The 27228-nt window shown below is 41.3% G+C and overlaps 1 protein-coding gene across 2 annotated transcripts in view; it reads left to right on the forward strand.

Annotated features, from left to right (window-relative positions):
• LOC139549546 (nectin 1b-like) overlaps positions 1–25719 on the forward strand; it is a 735897-nt gene extending 710178 nt beyond the window's left edge. Inside the window, exon 9 of one of the 2 annotated variants that reach the window (XM_071360154.1) lies at positions 24633–25719. In XM_071360154.1, the coding sequence (XP_071216255.1) occupies positions 24633–24878 (246 nt within the window). In that variant the 3' untranslated portion in view covers positions 24879–25719. The remainder of the gene's footprint in view (positions 1–24632) is intronic. The other variant, XM_071360156.1, reaches the window with a different exon arrangement.
• Positions 25720–27228: the final 1509 nt, after the last annotated feature.

Raw genomic sequence — 27228 nt, forward strand, 5'->3', positions numbered from 1 at the left:
TCATGTTTATCATGGTGTCAGGTTTATCATGGTGTCAGGTTCATCATATAGTTATGGTGTCATGTTTATCATGGTGTCAGGTCCATTATGGTGTCAGGTTCATCATGGTGTCAGGTTTATTATGGTGTCATGTTTATCATGGTGTCAGGTTCATCATGGTGTCAGGTTTATCATGGTGTCAGGTTTATCATGGTGTCAGGTTCATCATATAGTTATGGTGTCATGTTTATCATGGTGTCAGGTTTATTATGGTGTCAGGTTTATCATGGTGTCAGGTTTATCATGGTGTCAGGTTTATCATGGTGTCAGGTTTATCATGGTGTCAGGTTCATCATGATGTCAGGTTTATCATGGTGTCAGGTTCATCATGGTGTCAGGTTTATCATGGTGTCAGGTTCATTATGGTGTCAGGTTTATCATGGTGTCAGGTTCATCATGGTGTCAGGTTTATCATGGTGTCAGGTTTATCATGGTGTCAGGTTTATCATGGTGTCAGGTTCATCATGGTGTCAGGTTTATTGTTCAGGTTTATAATATAGTTTGGAAAGTGCTGAAGATTAAGCAAACATTTTCCAACTCAAATAATGAGTCAAGTCATTTTTAGACTTCCGATATTCACTAGAATTAGTTGTTGTAAAGTTATCTCCAGTAAAATTATCTAATCCTGAGATTTTCCTATCCTGTATTCTGAAAAACAGTTCATTTATTTTTTTTAAAGCTCTTTTTCAAGCTCTGTTTTGATCTAAATGTCTGTCCAATGAATATCCAAGGAAGCATATCTGAGAAGACTTGACTTTTCTGAACCTTCTACTAGGAGTAGATATGGTGAGAATCTGGTCAGGGGACTGATATCTTATTATAGGAGTAGATATGGTGAGAATCTGGTCAGGGGACTGATATCTTCTACTAGGAGTAGATATGGTGAGAATCTGGTCAGGGGACTGATATCTTCTACTAGGAGTAGATATGGTGAGAATCTGGTCAGGGGACTGATATCTTCTACTAGGAGTAGATATGGTGAGAATCTGGTCAGGGGACTGATATCTTATTATAGGAGTAGATATGGTGAGAATCTGGTCAGGGGACTGATATCTTATTATAGGAGTAGATATGGTGAGAATCTGGTCAGGGGACTGATATCTTATTATAGGAGTAGATATGGTGAGAATCTGGTCAGGGGACTGATATCTTATTATAGGAGTAGATATGGTGAGAATCTGGTCAGGGGACTGATATCTTATTATAGGGGTAGATATGGTGAGAATCTGGTCAGGGGACTGATATCTTATTATAGGAGTAGATATGGTGAGAATCTGGTCAGGGGACTGATATCTTATTATAGGAGTAGATATGGTGAGAATCTGGTCAGGGGACTGATATCTTATTATAGGAGTAGATATGGTGAGAATCTGGTCAGGGGACTGATATCTTATTATAGGAGTAGATATGGTGAGAATCTGGTCAGGGGACTGATATCTTATTATAGGAGTAGATATGGTGAGAATCTGGTCAGGGGACTGATATCTTATTATAGGAGTAGATATGGTGAGAATCTGGTCAGGGGACTGATATCTTATTATAGGAGTAGATATGGTGAGAATCTGGTCAGGGGACTGATATCTTATTATAGGAGTAGATATGGTGAGAATCTGGTCAGGGGACTGATATCTTATTATAGGAGTAGATATGGTGAGAATCTGGTCAGGGGACTGATATCTTATTATAGGAGTAGATATGGTGAGAATCTGGTCAGGGGACTGATATCTTATTATAGGAGTAGATATGGTGAGAATCTGGTCAGGGGACTGATATCTTATTATAGGAGTAGATATGGTGAGAATCTGGTCAAGGGACTGATATCTTATTATAGGAGTAGATATGGTGAGAATCTGGCCAGGGGACTGATATCTTATTATAGGAGTAGATATGGTGAGAATCTGGTCAGGGGACTGATATCTTATCATAGGAGTAGATATGGTGAGAATCTGGTCAGGGGACTGATATCTTATTATAGGAGTAGATATGGTGAGAATCTGGTCAGGGGACTGATATCTTATTATAGGAGTAGATATGGTGAGAATCTGGTCAGGGGACTGATATCTTCTACTAGGAGTAGATATGGTGAGAATCTGGTCAGGGGACTGATATCTTATTATAGGAGTAGATATGGTGAGAATCTGGTCAGGGGACTGATATCTTATTATAGGAGTAGATATGGTGAGAATCTGGTCAGGGGACTGATATCTTCTACTAGGAGTAGATATGATGAGAATCTGGTCAGGGGACTGATATCTTCTACTAGGAGTAGATATGGTGAGAATCTGGTCAGGGGACTGATATCTTCTACTAGGAGTAGATATGATGAGAATCTGGTCAGGGGACTGATATCTTCTACTAGGAGTAGATATGGTGAGAATCTGGTCAGGGGACTGATATCTTATTATAGGAGTAGATATGGGTAGAATCTGGTCAGGGGACTGATATCTTCTACTAGGAGTAGATATGGTGAGAATCTGGTCAGGGGACTGATATCTTATTATAGGAGTAGATATGGTGAAAATCTGGTCAGGGGACTGATATCTTATTATAGGAGTAGATATGGTGAGAATCTGGTCAGGGGACTGATATCTTATTATAGGAGTAGATATGGTGAGAATCTGGTCAGGGGACTGATATCTTCTACTAGGAGTAGATATGGTGAGAATCTGGTCAGGGGACTGATATCTTCTACTAGGAGTAGATATGATGAGAATCTGGTCAGGGGACTGATATCTTCTACTAGGAGTAGATATGGTGAGAATCTGGTCAGGGGACTGATATCTTCTACTAGGAGTAGATATGATGAGAATCTGGTCAGGGGACTGATATCTTCTACTAGGAGTAGATATGATGAGAATCTGGTCAGGGGACTGATATCTTATTATAGGAGTAGATATGGGTAGAATCTGGTCAGGGGACTGATATCTTCTACTAGGAGTAGATATGGGTAGAATCTGGTCAGGGGACTGATATCTTCTACTAGGAGTAGATATGATGAGAATCTGGTCAGGGGACTGATATCTTATTATAGGAGTAGATATGGGTAGAATCTGGTCAGGGGACTGATATCTTCTACTAGGAGTAGATATGGGTAGAATCTGGTCAGGGGACTGATATCTTCTACTAGGAGTAGATATGGTGAGAATCTGGTCAGGGGACTGATATCTTATTATAGGAGTAGATATGGTGAGAATCTGGTCAGGGGACTGATATCTTATTATAGGAGTAGATATGGTGAGAATCTGGTCAGGGGACTGATATCTTATTATAGGAGTAGATATGGTGAGAATCTGGTCAGGGGACTGATATCTTATTATAGGAGTAGATATGGTGAGAATCTGGTCAGGGGACTGATATCTTATTATAGGAGTAGATATGGTGAGAATCTGGTCAGGGGACTGATATCTTATTATAGGAGTAGATATGGTGAGAATCTGGTCAGGGGACTGATATCTTATTATAGGAGTAGATATGGTGAGAATCTGGTCAGGGGACTGATATCTTATTATAGGAGTAGATATGGTGAGAATCTGGTCAGGGGACTGATATCTTATTATAGGAGTAGATATGGTGAGAATCTGGTCAGGGGACTGATATCTTATTATAGGAGTAGATATGGTGAGAATCTGGTCAGGGGACTGATATCTTATTATAGGAGTAGATATGGTGAGAATCTGGTCAAGGGACTGATATCTTATTATAGGAGTAGATATGGTGAGAATCTGGTCAAGGGACTGATATCTTATTATAGGAGTAGATATGGTGAGAATCTGGTCAGGGGACTGATATCTTATTATAGGAGTAGATATGGTGAGAATCTGGTCAGGGGACTGATATCTTATTATAGGAGTAGATATGGTGAGAATCTGGTCAGGGGACTGATATCTTATTATAGGAGTAGATATGGTGAGAATCTGGTCAGGGGACTGATATCTTATTATAGGAGTAGATATGGTGAGAATCTGGTCAGGGGACTGATATCTTATTATAGGAGTAGATATGGTGAGAATCTGGTCAGGGGACTGATATCTTATTATAGGAGTAGATATGGTGAGAATCTGGTCAGGGGACTGATATCTTATTATAGGAGTAGATATGGTGAGAATCTGGTCAGGGGACTGATATCTTCTACTAGGAGTAGATATGATGAGAATCTGGTCAGGGGACTGATATCTTCTACTAGGAGTAGATATGGTGAGAATCTGGTCAGGGGACTGATATCTTCTACTAGGAGTAGATATGATGAGAATCTGGTCAGGGGACTGATATCTTCTACTAGGAGTAGATATGATGAGAATCTGGTCAGGGGACTGATATCTTATTATAGGAGTAGATATGGGTAGAATCTGGTCAGGGGACTGATATCTTCTACTAGGAGTAGATATGGTGAGAATCTGGTCAGGGGACTGATATCTTATTATAGGAGTAGATATGGTGAAAATCTGGTCAGGGGACTGATATCTTATTATAGGAGTAGATATGGTGAGAATCTGGTCAGGGGACTGATATCTTATTATAGGAGTAGATATGGTGAGAATCTGGTCAGGGGACTGATATCTTCTACTAGGAGTAGATATGGTGAGAATCTGGTCAGGGGACTGATATCTTCTACTAGGAGTAGATATGATGAGAATCTGGTCAGGGGACTGATATCTTCTACTAGGAGTAGATATGGTGAGAATCTGGTCAGGGGACTGATATCTTCTACTAGGAGTAGATATGATGAGAATCTGGTCAGGGGACTGATATCTTCTACTAGGAGTAGATATGATGAGAATCTGGTCAGGGGACTGATATCTTATTATAGGAGTAGATATGGGTAGAATCTGGTCAGGGGACTGATATCTTCTACTAGGAGTAGGTATGGGTAGAATCTGGTCAGGGGACTGATATCTTCTACTAGGAGTAGATATGATGAGAATCTGGTCAGGGGACTGATATCTTATTATAGGAGTAGATATGGGTACAATCTGGTCAGGGGACTGATATCTTCTACTAGGAGTAGATATGGGTAGAATCTGGTCAGGGGACTGATATCTTCTACTAGGAGTAGATATGGGTAGAATCTGGTCAGGGGACTGATATCTTCTACTAGGAGTAGATATGGTGAGAATCTGGTCAGGGGACTGATATCTTCTACTAGGAGTAGATATGATGAGAATCTGGTCAGGGGACTGATATCTTATTATAGGAGTAGATATGGGTAGAATCTGGTCAGGGGACTGATATCTTCTACTAGGAGTAGATATGGGTAGAATCTGGTCAGGGGACTGATATCTTATTATAGGAGTAGATATGATGAGAATCTGGTCAGGGGACTGATATCTTATTATAGGAGTAGATATGGGTAGAATCTGGTCAGGGGACTGATATCTTCTACTAGGAGTAGATATGGGTAGAATCTGGTCAGGGGACTGATATCTTCTACTAGGAGTAGATATGATGAGAATCTGGTCAGGGGACTGATATCTTCTACTAGGAGTAGATATGATGAGAATCTGGTCAGGGGACTGATATCTTATTATAGGAGTAGATATGGGTAGAATCTGGTCAGGGGACTGATATCTTCTACTAGGAGTAGATATGGGTAGAATCTGGTCAGGGGACTGATATCTTCTACTAGGAGTAGATATGGGTAGAATCTGGTCAGGGGACTGATATCTTCTACTAGGAGTAGATATGGGTAGAATCTGGTCAGGGGACTGATATCTTATTATAGGAGTAGATATGATGAGAATCTGGTCAGGGGACTGATATCTTATTATAGGAGTAGATATGATGAGAATCTGGTCAAGGGACTGATATCTTATTATAGGAGTAGATATGGTGAGAATCTGGTCAGGGGACTGATATCTTATTATAGGAGTAGATATGGGTAGAATCTGGTCAGGGGACTGATATCTTCTACTAGGAGTAGATATGGGTAGAATCTGGTCAGGGGACTGATATCTTCTACTAGGAGTAGATATGGGTAGAATCTGGTCAGGGGACTGATATCTTCTACTAGGAGTAGATATAATGAGAATCTGGTCAGGGGACTGATATCTTATTATAGGAGTAGATATGGTGAGAATCTGGTCAGGGGACTGATATCTTCTACTAGGAGTAGATATGGGTAGAATCTGGTCAGGGGACTGATATCTTCTACTAGGAGTAGATATGGGTAGAATCTGGTCAGGGGACTGATATCTTCTACTAGGAGTAGATATGGGTAGAATCTGGTCAGGGGACTGATATCTTCTACTAGGAGTAGATATGGGTAGAATCTGGTCAGGGGACTGATATCTTCTACTAGGAGTAGATATGGGTAGAATCTGGTCAGGGGACTGATATCTTCTACTAGGAGTAGATATGGGTAGAATCTGGTCAGGGGACTGATATCTTCTACTAGGAGTAGACATGGGTAGAATCTGGTCAGGGGACTGATATCTTATACTAGGAGTAGATATGATGAGAATCTGGTCAGGGGACTGATATCTTATTATAGGAGTAGATATGGTGAGAATCTGGTCAGGGGACTGATATCTTATTATAGGAGTAGATATGGTGAGAATCTGGTCAGGGGACTGATATCTTATTATAGGAGTAGATATGGGTAGAATCTGGTCAGGGGACTGATATCTTATTATAGGAGTAGATATGGTGAGAATCTGGTCAGGGGACTGATATCTTCTACTAGGAGTAGATATGGGTAGAATCTGGTCAGGGGACTGATATCTTCTACTAGGAGTAGATATGATGAGAATCTGGTCAGGGGACTGATATCTTATTATAGGAGTAGATATGGTGAGAATCTGGTCAGGGGACTGATATCTTATTATAGGAGTAGATATGGTGAGAATCTGGTCAGGGGACTGATATCTTATTATAGGAGTAGATATGGTGAGAATCTGGTCAGGGGACTGATATCTTATTATAGGAGTAGATATGGTGAGAATCTGGTCAGGGGACTGATATCTTATTATAGGAGTAGATATGGTGAGAATCTGGTCAGGGGACTGATATCTTATTATAGGAGTAGATATGGTGAGAATCTGGTCAGGGGACTGATATCTTATTATAGGAGTAGATATGGTGAGAATCTGGTCAGGGGACTGATATCTTATTATAGGAGTAGATATGGTGAGAATCTGGTCAGGGGACTGATATCTTATTATAGGAGTAGATATGGTGAGAATCTGGTCAGGGGACTGATATCTTATTATAGGAGTAGATATGGTGAGAATCTGGTCAGGGGACTGATATCTTATTATAGGAGTAGATATGGTGAGAATCTGGTCAGGGGACTGATATCTTATTATAGGAGTAGATATGGTGAGAATCTGGTCAAGGGACTGATATCTTATTATAGGAGTAGATATGGTGAGAATCTGGTCAGGGGACTGATATCTTATTATAGGAGTAGATATGGTGAGAATCTGGTCAGGGGACTGATATCTTATTATAGGAGTAGATATGGTGAGAATCTGGTCAGGGGACTGATATCTTATTATAGGAGTAGATATGGTGAGAATCTGGTCAGGGGACTGATATCTTCTACTAGGAGTAGATATGGTGAGAATCTGGTCAGGGGACTGATATCTTCTACTAGGAGTAGATATGGTGAGAATCTGGTCAGGGGACTGATATCTTATTATAGGAGTAGATATGGTGAGAATCTGGTCAGGGGACTGATATCTTATTATAGGAGTAGATATGGTGAGAATCTGGTCAGGGGACTGATATCTTCTACTAGGAGTAGATATGATGAGAATCTGGTCAGGGGACTGATATCTTCTACTAGGAGTAGATATGGTGAGAATCTGGTCAGGGGACTGATATCTTCTACTAGGAGTAGATATGATGAGAATCTGGTCAGGGGACTGATATCTTCTACTAGGAGTAGATATGATGAGAATCTGGTCAGGGGACTGATATCTTATTATAGGAGTAGATATGGGTAGAATCTGGTCAGGGGACTGATATCTTCTACTAGGAGTAGATATGGTGAGAATCTGGTCAGGGGACTGATATCTTATTATAGGAGTAGATATGGTGAAAATCTGGTCAGGGGACTGATATCTTATTATAGGAGTAGATATGGTGAGAATCTGGTCAGGGGACTGATATCTTATTATAGGAGTAGATATGGTGAGAATCTGGTCAGGGGACTGATATCTTCTACTAGGAGTAGATATGGTGAGAATCTGGTCAGGGGACTGATATCTTCTACTAGGAGTAGATATGATGAGAATCTGGTCAGGGGACTGATATCTTCTACTAGGAGTAGATATGGTGAGAATCTGGTCAGGGGACTGATATCTTCTACTAGGAGTAGATATGATGAGAATCTGGTCAGGGGACTGATATCTTCTACTAGGAGTAGATATGATGAGAATCTGGTCAGGGGACTGATATCTTATTATAGGAGTAGATATGGGTAGAATCTGGTCAGGGGACTGATATCTTCTACTAGGAGTAGATATGGGTAGAATCTGGTCAGGGGACTGATATCTTCTACTAGGAGTAGATATGATGAGAATCTGGTCAGGGGACTGATATCTTATTATAGGAGTAGATATGGGTAGAATCTGGTCAGGGGACTGATATCTTCTACTAGGAGTAGATATGGGTAGAATCTGGTCAGGGGACTGATATCTTCTACTAGGAGTAGATATGGTGAGAATCTGGTCAGGGGACTGATATCTTCTACTAGGAGTAGATATGATGAGAATCTGGTCAGGGGACTGATATCTTCTACTAGGAGTAGATATGATGAGAATCTGGTCAGGGGACTGATATCTTATTATAGGAGTAGATATGGGTAGAATCTGGTCAGGGGACTGATATCTTCTACTAGGAGTAGATATGGGTAGAATCTGGTCAGGGGACTGATATCTTCTACTATATCTTCTACTAGGAGTAGATATGGGTAGAATCTGGTCAGGGGACTGATATCTTCTACTAGGAGTAGATATGATGAGAATCTGGTCAGGGGACTGATATCTTATTATAGGAGTAGATATGGGTAGAATCTGGTCAGGGGACTGATATCTTCTACTAGGAGTAGATATGGGTAGAATCTGGTCAGGGGACTGATATCTTCTACTAGGAGTAGATATGGGTAGAATCTGGTCAGGGGACTGATATCTTCTACTAGGAGTAGATATGGGTAGAATCTGGTCAGGGGACTGATATCTTCTACTAGGAGTAGATATGGGTAGAATCTGGTCAGGGGACTGATATCTTCTACTAGGAGTAGATATGGGTAGAATCTGGTCAGGGGACTGATATCTTATACTAGGAGTAGATATAATGAGAATCTGGTCAGGGGACTGATATCTTATTATAGGAGTAGATATGGTGAGAATCTGGTCAGGGGACTGATATCTTATTATAGGAGTAGATATGGTGAGAATCTGGTCAGGGGACTGATATCTTATTATAGGAGTAGATATGGTGAGAATCTGGTCAGGGGACTGATATCTTATTATAGGAGTAGATATGGTGAGAATCTGGTCAGGGGACTGATATCTTATTATAGGAGTAGATATGGTGAGAATCTGGTCAGGGGACTGATATCTTATTATAGGAGTAGATATGGTGAGAATCTGGTCAGGGGACTGATATCTTATTATAGGAGTAGATATGGTGAGAATCTGGTCAGGGGACTGATATCTTATTATAGGAGTAGATATGGTGAGAATCTGGTCAGGGGACTGATATCTTATTATAGGAGTAGATATGGTGAGAATCTGGTCAGGGGACTGATATCTTATTATAGGAGTAGATATGGTGAGAATCTGGTCAGGGGACTGATATCTTATTATAGGAGTAGATATGGTGAGAATCTGGTCAGGGGACTGATATCTTATTATAGGAGTAGATATGGTGAGAATCTGGTCAGGGGACTGATATCTTATTATAGGAGTAGATATGGTGAGAATCTGGTCAAGGGACTGATATCTTATTATAGGAGTAGATATGGTGAGAATCTGGTCAAGGGACTGATATCTTATTATAGGAGTAGATATGGTGAGAATCTGGTCAGGGGACTGATATCTTATTATAGGAGTAGATATGGTGAGAATCTGGTCAGGGGACTGATATCTTATTATAGGAGTAGATATGGTGAGAATCTGGTCAGGGGACTGATATCTTATTATAGGAGTAGATATGGTGAGAATCTGGTCAGGGGACTGATATCTTATTATAGGAGTAGATATGGTGAGAATCTGGTCAGGGGACTGATATCTTATTATAGGAGTAGATATGGTGAGAATCTGGTCAGGGGACTGATATCTTCTACTAGGAGTAGATATGGTGAGAATCTGGTCAGGGGACTGATATCTTCTACTAGGAGTAGATATGATGAGAATCTGGTCAGGGGACTGATATCTTCTACTAGGAGTAGATATGGTGAGAATCTGGTCAGGGGACTGATATCTTCTACTAGGAGTAGATATGATGAGAATCTGGTCAGGGGACTGATATCTTCTACTAGGAGTAGATATGATGAGAATCTGGTCAGGGGACTGATATCTTATTATAGGAGTAGATATGGTGAGAATCTGGTCAAGGGACTGATATCTTATTATAGGAGTAGATATGGTGAGAATCTGGTCAGGGGACTGATATCTTATTATAGGAGTAGATATGGTGAGAATCTGGTCAGGGGACTGATATCTTATTATAGGAGTAGATATGGTGAGAATCTGGTCAGGGGACTGATATCTTATTATAGGAGTAGATATGGTGAGAATCTGGTCAGGGGACTGATATCTTATTATAGGAGTAGATATGGTGAGAATCTGGTCAGGGGACTGATATCTTATTATAGGAGTAGATATGGTGAGAATCTGGTCAGGGGACTGATATCTTATTATAGGGGTAGAAATGGTGAGAATCTGGTCAGGGGACTGATATCTTATTATAGGAGTAGATATGGTGAGAATCTGGTCAGGGGACTGATATCTTATTATAGGAGTAGATATGGTGAGAATCTGGTCAGGGGACTGATATCTTACTATAGGAGTAGATATGGTGAGAATCTGGTCAGGGGACTGATATCTTATTATAGGAGTAGATATGGTGAGAATCTGGTCAGGGGACTGATATCTTATTATAGGGGTAGAAATGGTGATAATCTGGTCAGGGGACTGATATCTTATTATAGGAGTAGATATGGTGAGAATCTGGTCAGGGGACTGATATCTTATTATAGGGGTAGAAATGGTGAGAATCTGGTCAGGGGACTGATATCTTATTATAGGAGTAGATATGGTGAGAATCTGGTCAGGGGACTGATATCTTATTATAGGAGTAGATATGGTGAGAATCTGGTCAGGGGACTGATATCTTATTATAGGGGTAGAGATGGTGAGAATCTGGTCAGGGGACTGATATCTTATTATAGGAGTAGATATGGTGAGAATCTGGTCAGGGGACTGATATCTTATTATAGGAGTAGATATGGTGAGAATCTGGTCAGGGGACTGATATCTTATTATAGGAGTAGATATGGTGAGAATCTGGTCAGGGGACTGATATCTTATTATAGGAGTAGATATGGTGAGAATCTGGTCCGGGGACTGATATCTTATTATAGGAGTAGATATGGTGAGAATCTGGTCAGGGGACTGATATCTTATTATAGGAGTAGATATGGGTAGAATCTGGTCAGGGGACTGATATCTTATTATAGGAGTAGATATGGTGAGAATCTGGTCAGGGGACTGATATCTTCTACTAGGAGTAGATATGGTGAGAATCTGGTCAGGGGACTGATATCTTCTACTAGGAGTAGATATGATGAGAATCTGGTCAGGGGACTGATATCTTCTACTAGGAGTAGATATGGTGAGAATCTGGTCAGGGGACTGATATCTTCTACTAGGAGTAGATATGGTGAGAATCTGGTCAGGGGACTGATATCTTCTACTAGGAGTAGATATGATGAGAATCTGGTCAGGGGACTGATATCTTATTATAGGAGTAGATATGGTGAGAATCTGGTCAAGGGACTGATATCTTATTATAGGAGTAGATATGGTGAGAATCTGGTCAGGGGACTGATATCTTATTATAGGAGTAGATATGGTGAGAATCTGGTCAGGGGACTGATATCTTATTATAGGAGTAGATATGGTGAGAATCTGGTCAGGGGACTGATATCTTATTATAGGAGTAGATATGGTGAGAATCTGGTCAGGGGACTGATATCTTATTATAGGAGTAGATATGGTGAGAATCTGGTCAGGGGACTGATATCTTATTATAGGAGTAGATATGGTGAGAATCTGGTCAGGGGACTGATATCTTATTATAGGGGTAGAAATGGTGAGAATCTGGTCAGGGGACTGATATCTTATTATAGGAGTAGATATGGGTAGAATCTGGTCAGGGGACTGATATCTTATTATAGGGGTAGATATGGTGAGAATCTGGTCAGGGGACTGATATCTTATTATAGGAGTAGATATGGTGAGAATCTGGTCAGGGGACTGATATCTTACTATAGGAGTAGATATGGTGAGAATCTGGTCAGGGGACTGATATCTTATTATAGGAGTAGATATGGTGAGAATCTGGTCAGGGGACTGATATCTTATTATAGGGGTAGAAATGGTGATAATCTGGTCAGGGGACTGATATCTTATTATAGGAGTAGATATGGTGAGAATCTGGTCAGGGGACTGATATCTTATTATAGGGGTAGAAATGGTGAGAATCTGGTCAGGGGACTGATATCTTATTATAGGAGTAGATATGGTGAGAATCTGGTCAGGGGACTGATATCTTATTATAGGAGTAGATATGGTGAGAATCTGGTCAGGGGACTGATATCTTATTATAGGGGTAGAAATGGTGAGAATCTGGTCAGGGGACTGATATCTTATTATAGGAGTAGATATGGTGAGAATCTGGTCAGGGGACTGATATCTTATTATAGGAGTAGATATGGTGAGAATCTGGTCAGGGGACTGATATCTTATTATAGGGGTAGAAATGGTGAGAATCTGGTCAGGCGACTGATATCTTATTATAGGAGTAGATATGGTGAGAATCTGGTCAGGGGACTGATATCTTATTATAGGAGTAGATATGGTGAGAATCTGGTCAGGGGACTGATATCTTACTATAGGAGTAGATATGGTGAGAATCTGGTCAGGGGACTGATATCTTATTATAGGAGTAGATATGGGTAGAATCTGGTCAGGGGACTGATATCTTATTATAGGAGTAGATATGGTGAGAATCTGGTCAGGGGACTGATATCTTATTATAGGAGTAGATATGGTGAGAATCTGGTCAGGGGACTGATATCTTATTATAGGGGTAGATATGGTGAGAATCTGGTCAGGGGACTGATATCTTATTATAGGAGTAGATATGGGTAGAATCTGGTCAGGGGACTGATATCTTGACCAATATACACCCTCATCCAGCGATTATGAAATCTGTGTTTCAGAGTCTTGTAGTGTCACTTCATGTGACATTGCAGAAGGTTTAACCTACTGTATACCTAAAATCCAACTCTGTCTGAGAAAACCTCTTCAGGAACCACTTCTTACAACAATTCACCCACGTCTACATTACTCTGATTCTAGTTCATCCACGTCTACATTACTCTGATTCTAGTTCATCCACGTCTACATTACTCTGATTCTAGTTCATCCACGTCTACATTACTCTGATTCTAGTTCATCCACGTCTACATTACTCTGATTCTAGTTCATCCACGTCTACATTACTCTGATTCTAGTTCATCCACGTCTACATTACTCTGATTCTAGTTCATCCACGTCTACATTACTCTGATTCTAGTTCATCCACGTCTACATTACTCTGATTCTAGTTCATCCACGTCTACATTACTCTGATTCTAGTTCATCCACGTCTACATTACTCTGATTCTAGTTCATCCACGTCTACATTACTCTGATTCTAGTTCATCCACGTCTACATTACTCTGATTCTAGTTCATCCACGTCTACATTACTCTGATTCTAGTTCATCCACGTCTACATTACTCTGATTCTACTTCATCCACGTCTACATTACTCTGATTCTAGTTCATCCACTTCTAGATTACGGACTAGACTGTCAGGTTCACCTCTACATTACTCAGAGACTAGACTGTCAGGTTCACCTCTACATTGCTCAGAGACTAGACTGTCCACTTTTACATTACTCACTATACTTTGTTCTTCCACGTTTTAACCTGTTTTAACCTGTTTTAACCTGTTTTGACTACTGAGCAAGAAGTCTGTATCATCTTGACCTTCCTTGTGTTCTGTTACCGTATTATATAGTTCATCTTGACCTTCCTTGTGTTCTGTTACCGTATTAGATAGTTCATCTTGACCTTCCTTGTGTTCTGTTACCGAATTAGATAGTTCATCTTGACCTTCCTTGTGTTCTGTTACCGTATTAGATAGTTCATCTTGACCTTCCTTGTGTTCTGTTACCGTATTAGATAGTTCATCTTGACCTTCCTTATGTTCTGTTACCGTATTAGACAGTTTGCAGTTCTGAGACAGTATTCATATTTCACTTCTCATGAGGTTGAAAATGTTTTACCTAATAAATTAAGAGCATTCATCGATCGAGATGGATTCATGAACATGAACAGTGAACTCTAAAAACAAGTGGATCACTTGACTCAATAATGTGGCAAATGTTTTGACAGAGTCTTTGACAAGGTAGCAGTAAGTCTCTCTCTCTAGTTCATCATCACTGTCCTTGTCATTGATATTTCATTTTACACCGTATTCAATTCTATTGGCGTATGTTGTCCAGTCAGGAGAACACATGATTGTAATTGCCTTGTAAAATGTAAGACTTTTTTTAGAAGTAACCTTAATGGCAATGAGAGACTCATTATACTGTCTGTGAGATAAAACAGTCTATTTAGTGCATATCCCCAAAGGGTAGACTATGTCCAAATCACACCCTATTCCCTATGTAGTGCACTACTTTTGACCTGGCTCTGTTCAAAAGTAGAGCACTATATAGGGAATAGGGTGTCATTTGAGTTGGACATATGCTGTAGCTGGAGGGGTTGCAGAAAGACTTTCTCTGGTAGGCCAGAGATTTCCATTTAGATTACCTTTAGCTTTAAACTGGCAAAGAAAGTTTCTCTCTCTCTCTCTCTCTCTCTCTCTCTCTCTCTCTCTCTCTCTCTCTCTCTCTCTCTCTCTCTCTCTCTCTCTCTCTCTCTCTCTCTCTGCCTCTCTCTCTCTATCGCTCTCTCTCTCTCTCTATCGCTCTCTCTCTCTCTCTCTATCTCTCTCTCTCTCTCTCTCTCTCTCTCTCTCTCTCTCTCTCTCTCTCACTCTCTCTCGCTCTCTCTCTCTCTCTGCTCTCTCGCTCTCTTTCTCTCTTGCTTTGAGACAATGTGAGAGAATTGTCAGGGCAGCAAACTAGACTCATCTCTGGACATTTCATTACATTCATGCTTAAAGAAGATACATCCGTTGTCCCAAATCCCCGCTGTGGATGTATACCTCTTGTGAATTCTGTCAGACCTTCTTGGTTGTGTTTCCCAAAACCAGTTATTCACTAATGAAATACACACAAAGGCCATGTTTTATTAATCTCTCTAGTTCCTGTTACCAATGCTAATGTGAGGGAGTAACTGATAGCCATGCTAATGTGAGGGAGTAACTGATCTCTCTAGTTCCTGTTAGCCATGCTAATGTGAGAGAGTAACTGATCTCTCTAGTTCCTGTTAGCCATGCTAATGTGAGAGAGTAACTGATCTCTCTAGTTCCTGTTAGCCATGCTAATGTGAGAGAGTAACTGATCTCTCTAGTTCCTGTTAGCCATGCTAATGTGAGTGAGTAACTGATCTCTCTAGTTCCTGTTAGCCATGCTAATGTGAGAGAGTAACTGATCTCTCTAGTTCCTGTTAGCCATGCTAATGTGAGAGAGTAACTGATCTCTCTAGTTCCTGTTAGCCATGCTAATGTGAGAGAGTAACTGATCTCTCTAGTTCTTGTTAGCCATGCTAATGTGAGAGAGTAACTGATCTCTCTAGTTCCTGTTAGCCATGCTAATGTGAGAGAGTAACTGGCCTCTCTAGTTCCTGTTAGCCATGCTAATGTGAGAGAGTAACTGATCTCTCTAGTTCCTGTTAGCCATGGTAATGTGAGGGAGTAACTGATCTCTCTAGTTGCTGTTAGCCATGCTAATGTGAGAGAGTAACTGATCTCTCTAGTTCCTGTTAGCCATGCTAAAGTGAGAGAGTAACTGATCTCTCTAGTTCCTGTTAGCCATGCTAATGTGAGAGAGTAACTGATCTCTCTAGTTCCTGTTAGCCATGCTAATGTGAGAGAGTAACTGATCTCTCTAGTTCCTGTTAGCCATGCTAAAGTGAGAGAGTAACTGATCTCTCTAGTTCCTGTTAGCCATGCTAATGTGAGAGAGTAACTGATCTCTCTAGTTCCTGTTAGCCATGCTAAAGTGAGGGAGTAACTGAAAGCTTTCTTCCTTCCGAATTCCCAAGGCTGCTTATTGAACTGCTTTAAATCTTTGTCCCCGGACTAATTAGGTACAAATAGCACTTGAAAATTAGAGTGGAGAATTACGTCCGTTTCAAAGCAATTTTTTGAAGTGTGCAGACATCTTTTTTTATTTTAAATTTGTCAGATTAGATGTTTTCCGATTAATATGCGATAGCCTAAGTCCAACCTATCACTCATCTAAGGGTGGGTGTAGACCATGTACAAAGAACAAAATTAATATTTTAATAAGTCCTACTGTGGTGAAGCATTAACAGCAGAAACAACAGAAAGTAAAGTACTTAATAAGGGTAACTTCCTTGCAGTCAAGCTTCTCTTAAAATCTCCTTCGATGTTTCCCAGAAAGTCATAGAAGTCACCACTTGACAAAGTCAGAGGTTCTTCAGGCAGCTTTCTTCACTACTGACCTGAAAATAAATTCACTTTTAAGTAGGTCTAGTTATGACTTGGGGATCTGTAACATGTTTTCAAAGTTTCACCCTTTACCATCTTGACCATACCCTTTACCATAATCTTTACCATAGCCTTTACCATAGTCTTTACCATAGTCTTTACCATAGTCTTTACCATACCCTTTACCATAGCCTTTACCATAGTCTTTACCATAGTCTTTACCATAGTCTTTACCATACCCTTTACCATAGTCTTTACCATAGCCTTTACCATAATCTTTACCATAGCCTTTACCATAGTCTTTACCATAGCCTTTACCATAGTCTTTACCATACCCTTTACCATAGCCTTTACCATACCCTTTACCATAGTCTTTACCATAATCTTTACCATACAATTGACAATACCCTTTAACACAGTATTTACCATAGGTTACCCTTGCCGTATAAGAACAGATCTGGGATCATCCTAAATAAAAAATATTTTGTATCTTCAAAGTGGGAGGCATGTTATGTAAATCAAATGATACAAACCCCCCGAAAATCAGTTTTTATTCCAGGTTGTAAGGTAACAAAACAGGAAAAATACCAAGGGGGGTGAAAACTTTCGCAAGCCGCTGTATTTGAGCAGTGAAAATTCAGATCAGATGAGTTGAATTCTTTCTGTTTCAAATTAGAGAGTAAAACTGTAGGTATCATATAATAAGAAATAGGTACTGTACTGTATCTTCACATTTAATCAAATATAAACTCGTTTTTTGAGTTAAAGTTCATGTAAGGAAATCTGTCAATTGAAATAAATTCATTAGACCCTATTCTATGGATTTCACATGACAGGGCTGGGGTGCAGCATGGGTGGGCCTGGGAGGGCATAGGCCCACCCACTGGGGAGACTGGCCCACCCACTCGGTCAATCAGAATGAGCTTTTCCCCACAAAAGGGCTTTATTACAGACAGAAATATTCCTCAGTTTCATCAGCTGTCTGGTTGGCTGGTCTCAGACGATCCCGCAGGAGAAGAAGCCGGATGTGGAGGTCCTGGGCTGGCGTGGTTACACGTGGTGTGCGGTTGTGAGGAATGTTGGACGTACTGCCAAATTCTCTAAAATGACGTTGTAGGCGGTTTATGGTACAGAAATTAACATTAAATTATCTGGCAACAGCTCTGATGGACACTCCAGCAGTCAGCATGCCAATTGCAGGCTCCCTCAAAACTTGAGACATCTGTGGCATTGTGTTGTGTGACAAAACTGCACATTTTAGAGTGGCCTTTTATTGTCCCCAGCACAAGGTGCACCTGTGTAATGATCATGCTGTTTAAGTAGCTTCTTGATATGCCACACCTGTCAGGTGGATGGATTATTTTGTCAAAGGAGAAATGCTCACTAACAGGGATGTAAGCAAATTTGTGCACAACATTTGAGAGAAATAAGCTTTTTGTGCAAATGGAAAATTTCGAGGATCTTTTATTTCAGCTCATGAAACATTGGACCTATTTTTTTTTGTTCAGTATAATTTCACAGTACATCAGGAGTACTCTACTGTGATTCCTGAAATGGAGAGCCTTTTAGAGTATTTTTCTGGTTACCTAATTCTCAGTCTCATTGAACACCAAATGTTGCTAGCTAGCTAGCGTGACACTTAATGTAAGTTGTTTTCTCAAAATGTTTGTTAGCTAGCTAAGGTTATCCATGTTGTTAATATAACTCCCATGTGCTGTCGACATCAGGATACATTTTGAGAGCACTAGTTTGTAGATGTCATAAAGTGCTTATACAAAAACCCAGCCTAAAACCTTAAAGAGCACACTATGCAGATGTAGATGCACGGTGGCTAGGAAAAACTCCCTAGAAAGGTAGGGAACCTAGGAAGAAACCTAGAGAGGAACCAGGCTCTGAGGGGTGGCTAGTCCTCTTCTGGCTGTGTCGGGTGGAGATTATAGCATTAAATGGCCCTAAAGGCCAGATCGTTTTTCAAGATGTTCGAATGTTTATAGATCACCAGCAGGGTTAAATAATAATCACGGTGCTTATAGAAGGTTCAACAGGTTAGCACCTCAGGAGTAAATGACAGTTGGCTTTTCATAGCTGAACATTCAGAGGTCGAAACAGCAGATGCGGTTGAGAGAGAGACATAGAGAGAGACAGGGAGACAGAGAGAGACACAGAGAGAGAGACAGATGCAGAGAAAGAGAGAGAGAGAGAGAGAGAGACAGAGAGAGAGAGACAGAATGACGGAGATAGACAGAAAGTCAGAGAGAGACAGAGAGAGAGAGACATAGACATAGAGAGAGAGAGAGAGACAGAGAGAGAAAGACAGAGAGAGAGAGAGAGAGAGAGAGAGAGAGAGAGAGAGAGAGAGAGAGAGAGAGAGAGAGAGAGAGAGAGAGAGAGAGAGAGAGAGAGAGAGAGAGAGAGAGAGAGAGAGAGAGAGAGAGAGAGAGAGAGAGAGAGAGAGAGAGAGAGAGAGAGAGAGAGAGAGAGCGAGACAGAGAGAGAGAGAGAGACAGAGGATGGAAACAGCAGGTCCGGGATAAGGTATCAGTTCCGGTGAACAGGTCAGGGTTCCATAGCCGCAGGTAGAACAGCAGAAACTGGATCAGGAGCACGACCAGGTGGACTGGGGACGGGGACAGCCAGGAGACATCGGGCCAGGTAGTCCTGAGGTATGGTCCTGGGGCTCAGGTCCTGTGGGAGGGGAGGGAGAGATGGGAGAAATAGAGAGAGCGTACTTAAGATCAAACATGACACCAGAGAAGACAGAGAAGACAGGAGAAATACACCAGACAAGACAGACTGACCCCAGCCCTCCGGCCCATAGACTATTGCAGCATAGCTACTGAGGACTGAGACGGTGGCCCCGTCCAACGATACCCCCGAACAGTGCCAAGCAAGCAGGGTATAACCTCACCTACTTGCCAAAGCTTAGCCCTTACACCAACAGAGGGATATCAACAGACCACCAACTTACTAACCAGAGATAAAGCAGATGTCTCCTCTATAGGAGGAAAGCCCTGCCTGCAACTGTTTGCTTAGAAATTCTAGGAGTCTTGTGACTATAGTGTAGGTGTAGGTATGTACGACAGGACCAAATTGGAGAGATAGGTATGAACAATTGAATGTAATGCTTTGTAGGTTTTCTCCTTGGTTAGCAGTAAAAACTTGAAATCAGCCTTACCAGCAAGCCAGCACCGGAGTAATACGATAAAACGTTTTGGTTCTACTCAAGATTCTAGCAGATGTATTTAGCAATAGCTGAAGTTAATTTAGTGCTTTATCCAGGTAGCCAGAGTAGAGCATTGCAGTAGTCTAATCTTGAATTGACAAAAAGCATTTCTGCATAAGAGTGAAAACAATAGTGGTCCTAAAACGGAACCTTGAGGAACACAGTAGCGTACCATTGATTTGTCAGAGGACAAACCAGCAACAGAGACAAACGTATATGTTTCCTTCAGATAAGATCTAAACCAGGCATGAACTTCTCCCGGTAAACCAATTTGGACTTCCAATCGCTCCGAAAGAATGTGGTGTTCGATGGTATCAAAAGCAGCACTCAGGTCTAGGAGCACGAGGACAGATGCAGCACTCAGGTCTAGGAGCACGAGGACAGATGCAGCACTCAGGTCTAGGAGCACGAGGACAGATGCAGCACTAAGGTCTAGGAGCACGAGGACAGATGCAGCACTAAGGTCTAGGAGCACGAGGACAGATGCAGAGCCTTGGTCTGACGCCATTAAAAGGTCATTTACCACCTTCACGAGTCTCAGTGCTGTGATGGGGTCTAAAACCAGACTGCAGTGTTTTGTATACATTATTTGTCTTCAGGAAGGCCGTGAGTTGCTGAGGAACAGCTTTAGATTTTTTTTTTTTTGAGGAATGGGAGATTCAATGTTGGATGATGGTTAAAAAATTCCAGGTCTTGGTTTGTCTTTATTACTGCCACCTTCAGCTAGTTACATGTGACACATTTTCTTTTGTTTTAGCAGTGAGACTGCATCTAGGCTATTCAGGCAAAGTTAAGTTTAAATCCTTGGTTAGGTGGTAAAATGTTTGTACTCTGACTTCCTTGGGTAGGTGGAGGGAGTCTAGAAGGGTGTCAAGGAATCTTTGTGTTGTCCGAGAATTTATAACGTGGCTCTTGATAATCCTTGGTTGGAATCTGAGCAAATTATTTGTAATGATTGCAAATGTAATAAAATGATGGTCCAATAGTCGAGGATTATGAGGTAAAAACTATTCGATCCACAATATCTATTCCACGGGACAAAACTAGATCCAGGGTATGACTGTGGTAATGCGTAGGTCCGGAGACATGTTGGACAAAACCCACTGAGTCGATGATGGCTCCGAAAGCATTTTGGATTGGGTCTGTGGACTTCTCCATGTGAATTTTGAAGTCACCGAAAACACCATCCCCACAGTGAAGCATGGTGGTTGCAGCATCATGCTGTGGGGATGTTTTTCATCGGTAGGGATTTGGAAACTCAGTCAGAATTGAAGGAATGATGGATGGCGTTAAATACAGGGAAATTCTTGAAGGAAACTTCTTTCAGTCTTCCAGAGATTTGAGACTGGGATGGAGGTTCACCTTCCAGCAGGACAATGACCCTAAGCATACTGCTAAAGCAACACTCTAGTGGTTTAAGGGGAAATATTTAAATGTCTTAGAATGGCCCAGTCAAAGCCCAGACCTCAATCCAATTGAGAATCTGTGGTATGACTTAAAGATTGCTGTACACCATCGGAACCCATCCAACTTGAAGGAGCTGGAGCAGTTTTGCCTTGAAGAATGGACAAAAATCCCAGTGGCTGGGGATCGGCGTCCCGTCAACAGGACAGTTGTAAATCACGCAGCTCCTTGTGTCACGAGGTTTTAGAGAAACAACAAATGTCGGTATATACAGTATAAGTGTCTTATATCGGCTGAAAGCTTAAATTCTTGTTAAAAAAACTGAACTGTCCAATTTACAGTTGCTATTACTGTGAAAAAATGCCATGCTATTGTTTGAGGAGAGCTCCTAACAACAAAACACTTTTTGTCACTGGGATAGGGTTGATAAATTCACCTCTGAAGGTGAAATGTGTACTTACATTCTAAAATCTTGCGTTCTGATACATTCTGATTTATCATCCAAAGGGTCCCAGAGATAACATGAAGTGTCGTTTTGTTAGATAAAATCCTTCATCATATCCTAAAAAGGTCCATATAGCACGATTGATTTTGTATTTCCACTCGTTCAATTTGCAAAGAAAAAAATCTGTGAAAATCTAACCCTAAATGTTGTTTCAAACAGTCAAATCACATTTGTATTTATTCTTCAGAGATCCTAGAACGTAACCAGACGTCACTATATCATTAGGGGTGTAGTATATCCTATAGGACACCATATTTGGTCAGAGAGCGACTCCTTCATGGTAAGCCAATGATGCAGACGGCCTTCACTTGAACGACGCTAACTTTGTCAAATAAGCACCAATCGGGGACTAACGAAGCTAGCTAGATAGCCAATGAGATGGGCTTTACGGGAGTAAACCATGTATATGTCGTAGAATGTAGCTACTAACCTTGTACGACAGCATAATTTTCATTTTGGATAAAAATTATAAGAATATGGAGAGCTATGAAGTTATGAAAACTGGTTGTTTTGCAAATGTTGAACTTAATATGGCTACTAATACTGAAAAATCCCCCCCCAAAAAAGTCCAAGTATACAGTTTTGACGATATTCTTGCAGAAAAATGTAATATGAATGCAAATGTCTCCTTCACGATTTGCCCAGGTACATTGACTTCACACTAAATGTCATGTGGTTCGCTCATACTTCAAGTTATCCGTCTGAAACTTTGCACATACACTATCGGAATTACAACCAGAGTGATGGCTAGAAGTGGGACCTTTCTCTTGCATTTCAAAGATGGTGGTAGAATTTTATTTTATTTTTTCTTTGTATGGTTTTCTACCAGATCTCTTGTGTTATATTCTCTTACATTCAATTCACATTTCCACAAACGTCAACGTGTCTCCTTTCAAATGGTATCAAGAATATGCATATCCTTGCTTCAGGTCCTGAGCTACAGGCAGTTAGATTTGGTATGTCATTTTAGGCAAAAATTAAAAAAATGGGGGCTATCCCTAATTATAGAGACATAACTCAAGAGACTTGCATCTGTATTTGCTGCAAAAGCTCTACAAAGTATTGACTTTGGGGGGGTGAATAGTTATGCACGATCACGTTTGACATTTCTTTGTCTCATTTCTTGTTTGTTTCACAATAAAACATATTTTGCATCTTCAAAGTGGTAGGCATGTTGTGTAAATCAAATTATACAACCCCCCCCAGAATGCATTTTAATTCCAGGTTGTAAGGCAACAAAATAGGAAAAATGCCAAGCGGGCTGAAAACTTTCGCAGGCCACTGTATATAATGAATTCTATCCTATTCTATTGTATCTCAGTCTTTCCTGTTCTGACATTGCTCTTCCAATATTTATATATTCTTAATTCCATTCCTTTACTTTAGATTGTGTGTAAAGTTAGATACGCAGTATCTTGTTAGAGATTACTGCACGGTTGGAGCTAGAAACACAAGCATTTCGCTACACCTGCAATGACATCTGCTAAACACGTGTATGTGACAAATAATACTTCAATGGTTTTGATTTGTCTTTTTCATTCTAACATCGTTGGTGACGACGTGGATAACAATATCCCTCTACTCTCTACACTCGCCAGTTTAAACCTCAGACATCTTCAGATTAGCCTTGAAAGTCTCTATCGGCGACACAGGTTGAGCCGAATTCATTTCCTTTCCAGAAGCCGTGAGAAAATTGTCCGGCTGCGGGGACAGTGCAGGGGTTTAACACTGCTATCCTGTCTTTACTGGTGGCACAGACGCTGTATCATCCTATACTTAAACTGCCCTTGTCTAACATTTCCATCTGCAGCCGAGTCCTCACGTTAAGGTAATAGTTTTCCTGTATATTATGACTACAGCGACTGCAATGAGAAGGCATAATATTACATACCTTTTTCTCCTGCTGATCCATTCCAGATGAAACAGTGGCGCTCCAAAAAAGTTAATTTAAAAATGACAAAAAGACATCACCTCATTTCACCTTTTTATTTTTGTCCGGACGTTTCGGCAGTTCTGCCTTCATCACAGCGTCAAGCCGTAGTTTTTATATCTGCAGGTGTTTACAGTAGGTGATCATTATGATCTGTTAGGAGGACGGTACATAATGGTAATGAAAACATTAGTGAACAAACAACTATTACAAAAACATAAAAACAAATACAACAGATCATCAAAATAAACTTGATAAATAGGATTTAGGTATCATGATGACATGTAGGAAATGTCAGAATTTTTTTATACTCTCAAAGCATCTATTTTTGGAGGCTTTACTGTGCAAAAGGATGTAACAAAATGCACCATGTCATTATGAATGTACTTTGTTGCTATCCAAGCTAAGTGAGAGGAGGATGATACGTGATACGTATCCTCCTCCTGATTGTCCCTTGATGAAGAAATCTTGTCAAAACTGTAGTCACATTGTAAATAATATTAGTGGAAAGCTGTTGTAACTAGTGTAATAGTGTAATATGTGTAATAAAAACATCTTTATGTAAAGTTTTCCCGTAATGTATTCGTTCGTATTTTCTTAAAGTTTGTTTTCATTCTGTCGTTGTTTCCACAGAACTGTGGGAGACACGAACTATCAAACCCGGCTGAACATGTGAGCTACCATCGAGTCTACAACAAGGAACACTGTCTCGAGTCACAACCAACTCAGGCCTACCCCCCTCCCGTTACCTTCTTACCCCAGAACCCCTACACACATCCTCTCTCCAACAACCCCATGTACCCCGCCAGCTACCCTGCCCAAGGCCAAGGTCAGGGCGAGGCTCCACGGCCCCTCTTCCCTAAGGAGCAGTCCGTGTGACGCCCTGAAATCATTCTGGAGCTCCAGCTCAGTAAGAGCCATCATCCGAGCTGGTGTAACCTGAAATACAGGAAGCTACACCAAGCTTTGCTCTAGGGGTGTGTATGCTATGCCCCCCCCCCCCCCCCCACACACACACCACCTCTCTCTCTGTCTCTCTGTCTCTCTCTCTCTGTCTCTCTCTCTCTCTGTCTCTGTCTCTCTCTCTCTCTCTCTCTCTCTCTCTCTCTCTCTCTCTCTCTCTCTCTCTCTCTCTCTCTCTCTCTCTCTCTCTCTCTCTCTCTCTCTCTCTCTCTCTCTCTGTCTCTCTGTCTCTCTGTCTCTCTCTCTCTATCGCTCTCTCTCTCTCTCTATCGCTCTCTCTCTCTCTCTCTCCCTCTCTCTCTCTCTCTCTCTCTGTTTCTATGAGCCTGATGATGGAGTGGGCATCCCCTGCTATGATGGAAGTGTCAGTAGTTTGTGGACCTAAAAACCCTGTGTGTTGTGCACTGCATGCTCCACCGAGGCTGTCAGTATGACTCCTCATCTTGTGCTGTTATTGTAGACACCACTGCCATCACATTCCACTCAGCCTCACCTCACCACCCTACTGTAGGTGTGTTCTTCAACTAGCTGTCCTCAATGTCTTGATTGCTTCCATATCCTTGTATATGTTCATTTTTGACTTTTGCCAAGTGTTCAACAATGTACAATATACACCACTGTGTCACTCGAGATGTTATTTTGATCTATTTCTTACTTTTTCTCTTCCCACAGTAGTAGGGACCTCATTTCTCTTCCCACAGTAGTAGGGACCTCATTTCTCTTCCCACAGTAGTAGGGACCTCATTTCTCTTCCCACAGTAGTAGGGACCTCATTTCTCTTCCCACAGTAGTAGGGACCTCATTTCTCTTCCCACAGTAGTAGGGACCTCATTTCTCTTCCCACAGTGGTAGGGACCTCATTTCTATTTCCACAGTAGTAGGGACCTCATTTCTCTTCCCACAGTAGTAGGGACCTCATTTCTCTTCCCACAGTAGTAGGGACCTCATTTCTCTTCCCACAGTAGTAGGGACCTCATTTCTCTTCCCACAGTAGTAGGGACCTCATTTCTCTTCCCACAGTAGTAGGGACCTCATTTCTCTTCCCACAGTGATAGGGACCTCATTACTCTTCCCACAGTAGTAGGGACCTCATTTCTCTTCCCACAGTAGTAGGGACCTCATTTCTCTTCCCACAGTAGTAGGGACCTCATTTCTCTTCCCACAGTAGTAGGGACCTCATTTCTCTTCCCACAGTAGTAGGGACCTCATTTCTCTTCCCACAGTAGTAGGGACCTCATTTCTCTTCCCACAGTAGTAGGGACCTCATTTCTCTTCCCACAGTAGTAGGGACCTCATTTCTCTTCCCACAGTAGTAGGGACCTCATTTCTCTTCCCACAGTGGTAGGGACCTCATTTCTATTTCCACAGTAGTAGGGACCTCATTTCTCTTCCCACAGTAGTAGGGACCTCATTTCTCTTCCCACAGTAGTAGGGACCTCATTTCTCTTCCCACAGTAGTAGGGACCTCATTTCTCTTCCCACAGTAGTAGGGACCTCATTTCTCTTCCCACAGTAGTAGGGACCTCATTTCTCTTCCCACAGTGATAGGGACCTCATTTCTCTTCCCACAGTAGTAGGGACCTCATTTCTCTTCCCACAGTAGTAGGGACCTAATTTCTCTTCCCACAGTAGTAGGGACCTCATTTCTCTTCCCACAGTAGTAGGGACCTCATTTCTCTTCCCACAGTAGTAGGGACCTCATTTCTCTTCCCACAGTAGTAGGGACCTCATTTCTCTTCCCACAGTAGTAGGGACCTCATTTCTCTTCCCACAGTAGTAGGGACCTCATTTCTCTTCCCACAGTAGTAGGGACCTCATTTCTCTTCCCACAGTAGTAGGGACCTCATTTCTCTTCCCACAGTAGTAGGGATCTCATTTCTCTTCCCACAGTAGTAGGGACCTCATTTCTCTTCCCACAGTAGTAGGGACCTCATTTCTCTTCCCACAGTAGTAGGGACCTCATTTCTCTTCCCACAGTAGTAGGGACCTCATTTCTCTTCCCACAGTAGTAGGGACCTCATTTCTCTTCCCACAGTAGTAGGGACCTCATTTCTCTTCCCACAGTAGTAGGGATCTCATTTCTCTTCCCACAGTAGTAGGGACCTCATTTCTCTTCCCACAGTAGTAGGGACCTCATTTCTCTTCCCACAGTGATAGGGACCTATTTTCTCTTGATTAGTATACACTTTTGTATTTATGAATTTTTGTTTTATGTTTGTTAATAATCATTTGCTTGCTTCCTTATAAATATTTACATGTATGTGTG

The sequence above is a fragment of the Salvelinus alpinus genome, chromosome 22 (genome assembly GCF_045679555.1).
Source record: "Salvelinus alpinus chromosome 22, SLU_Salpinus.1, whole genome shotgun sequence".
Classification (NCBI taxonomy): domain Eukaryota; kingdom Metazoa; phylum Chordata; class Actinopteri; order Salmoniformes; family Salmonidae; genus Salvelinus; species Salvelinus alpinus.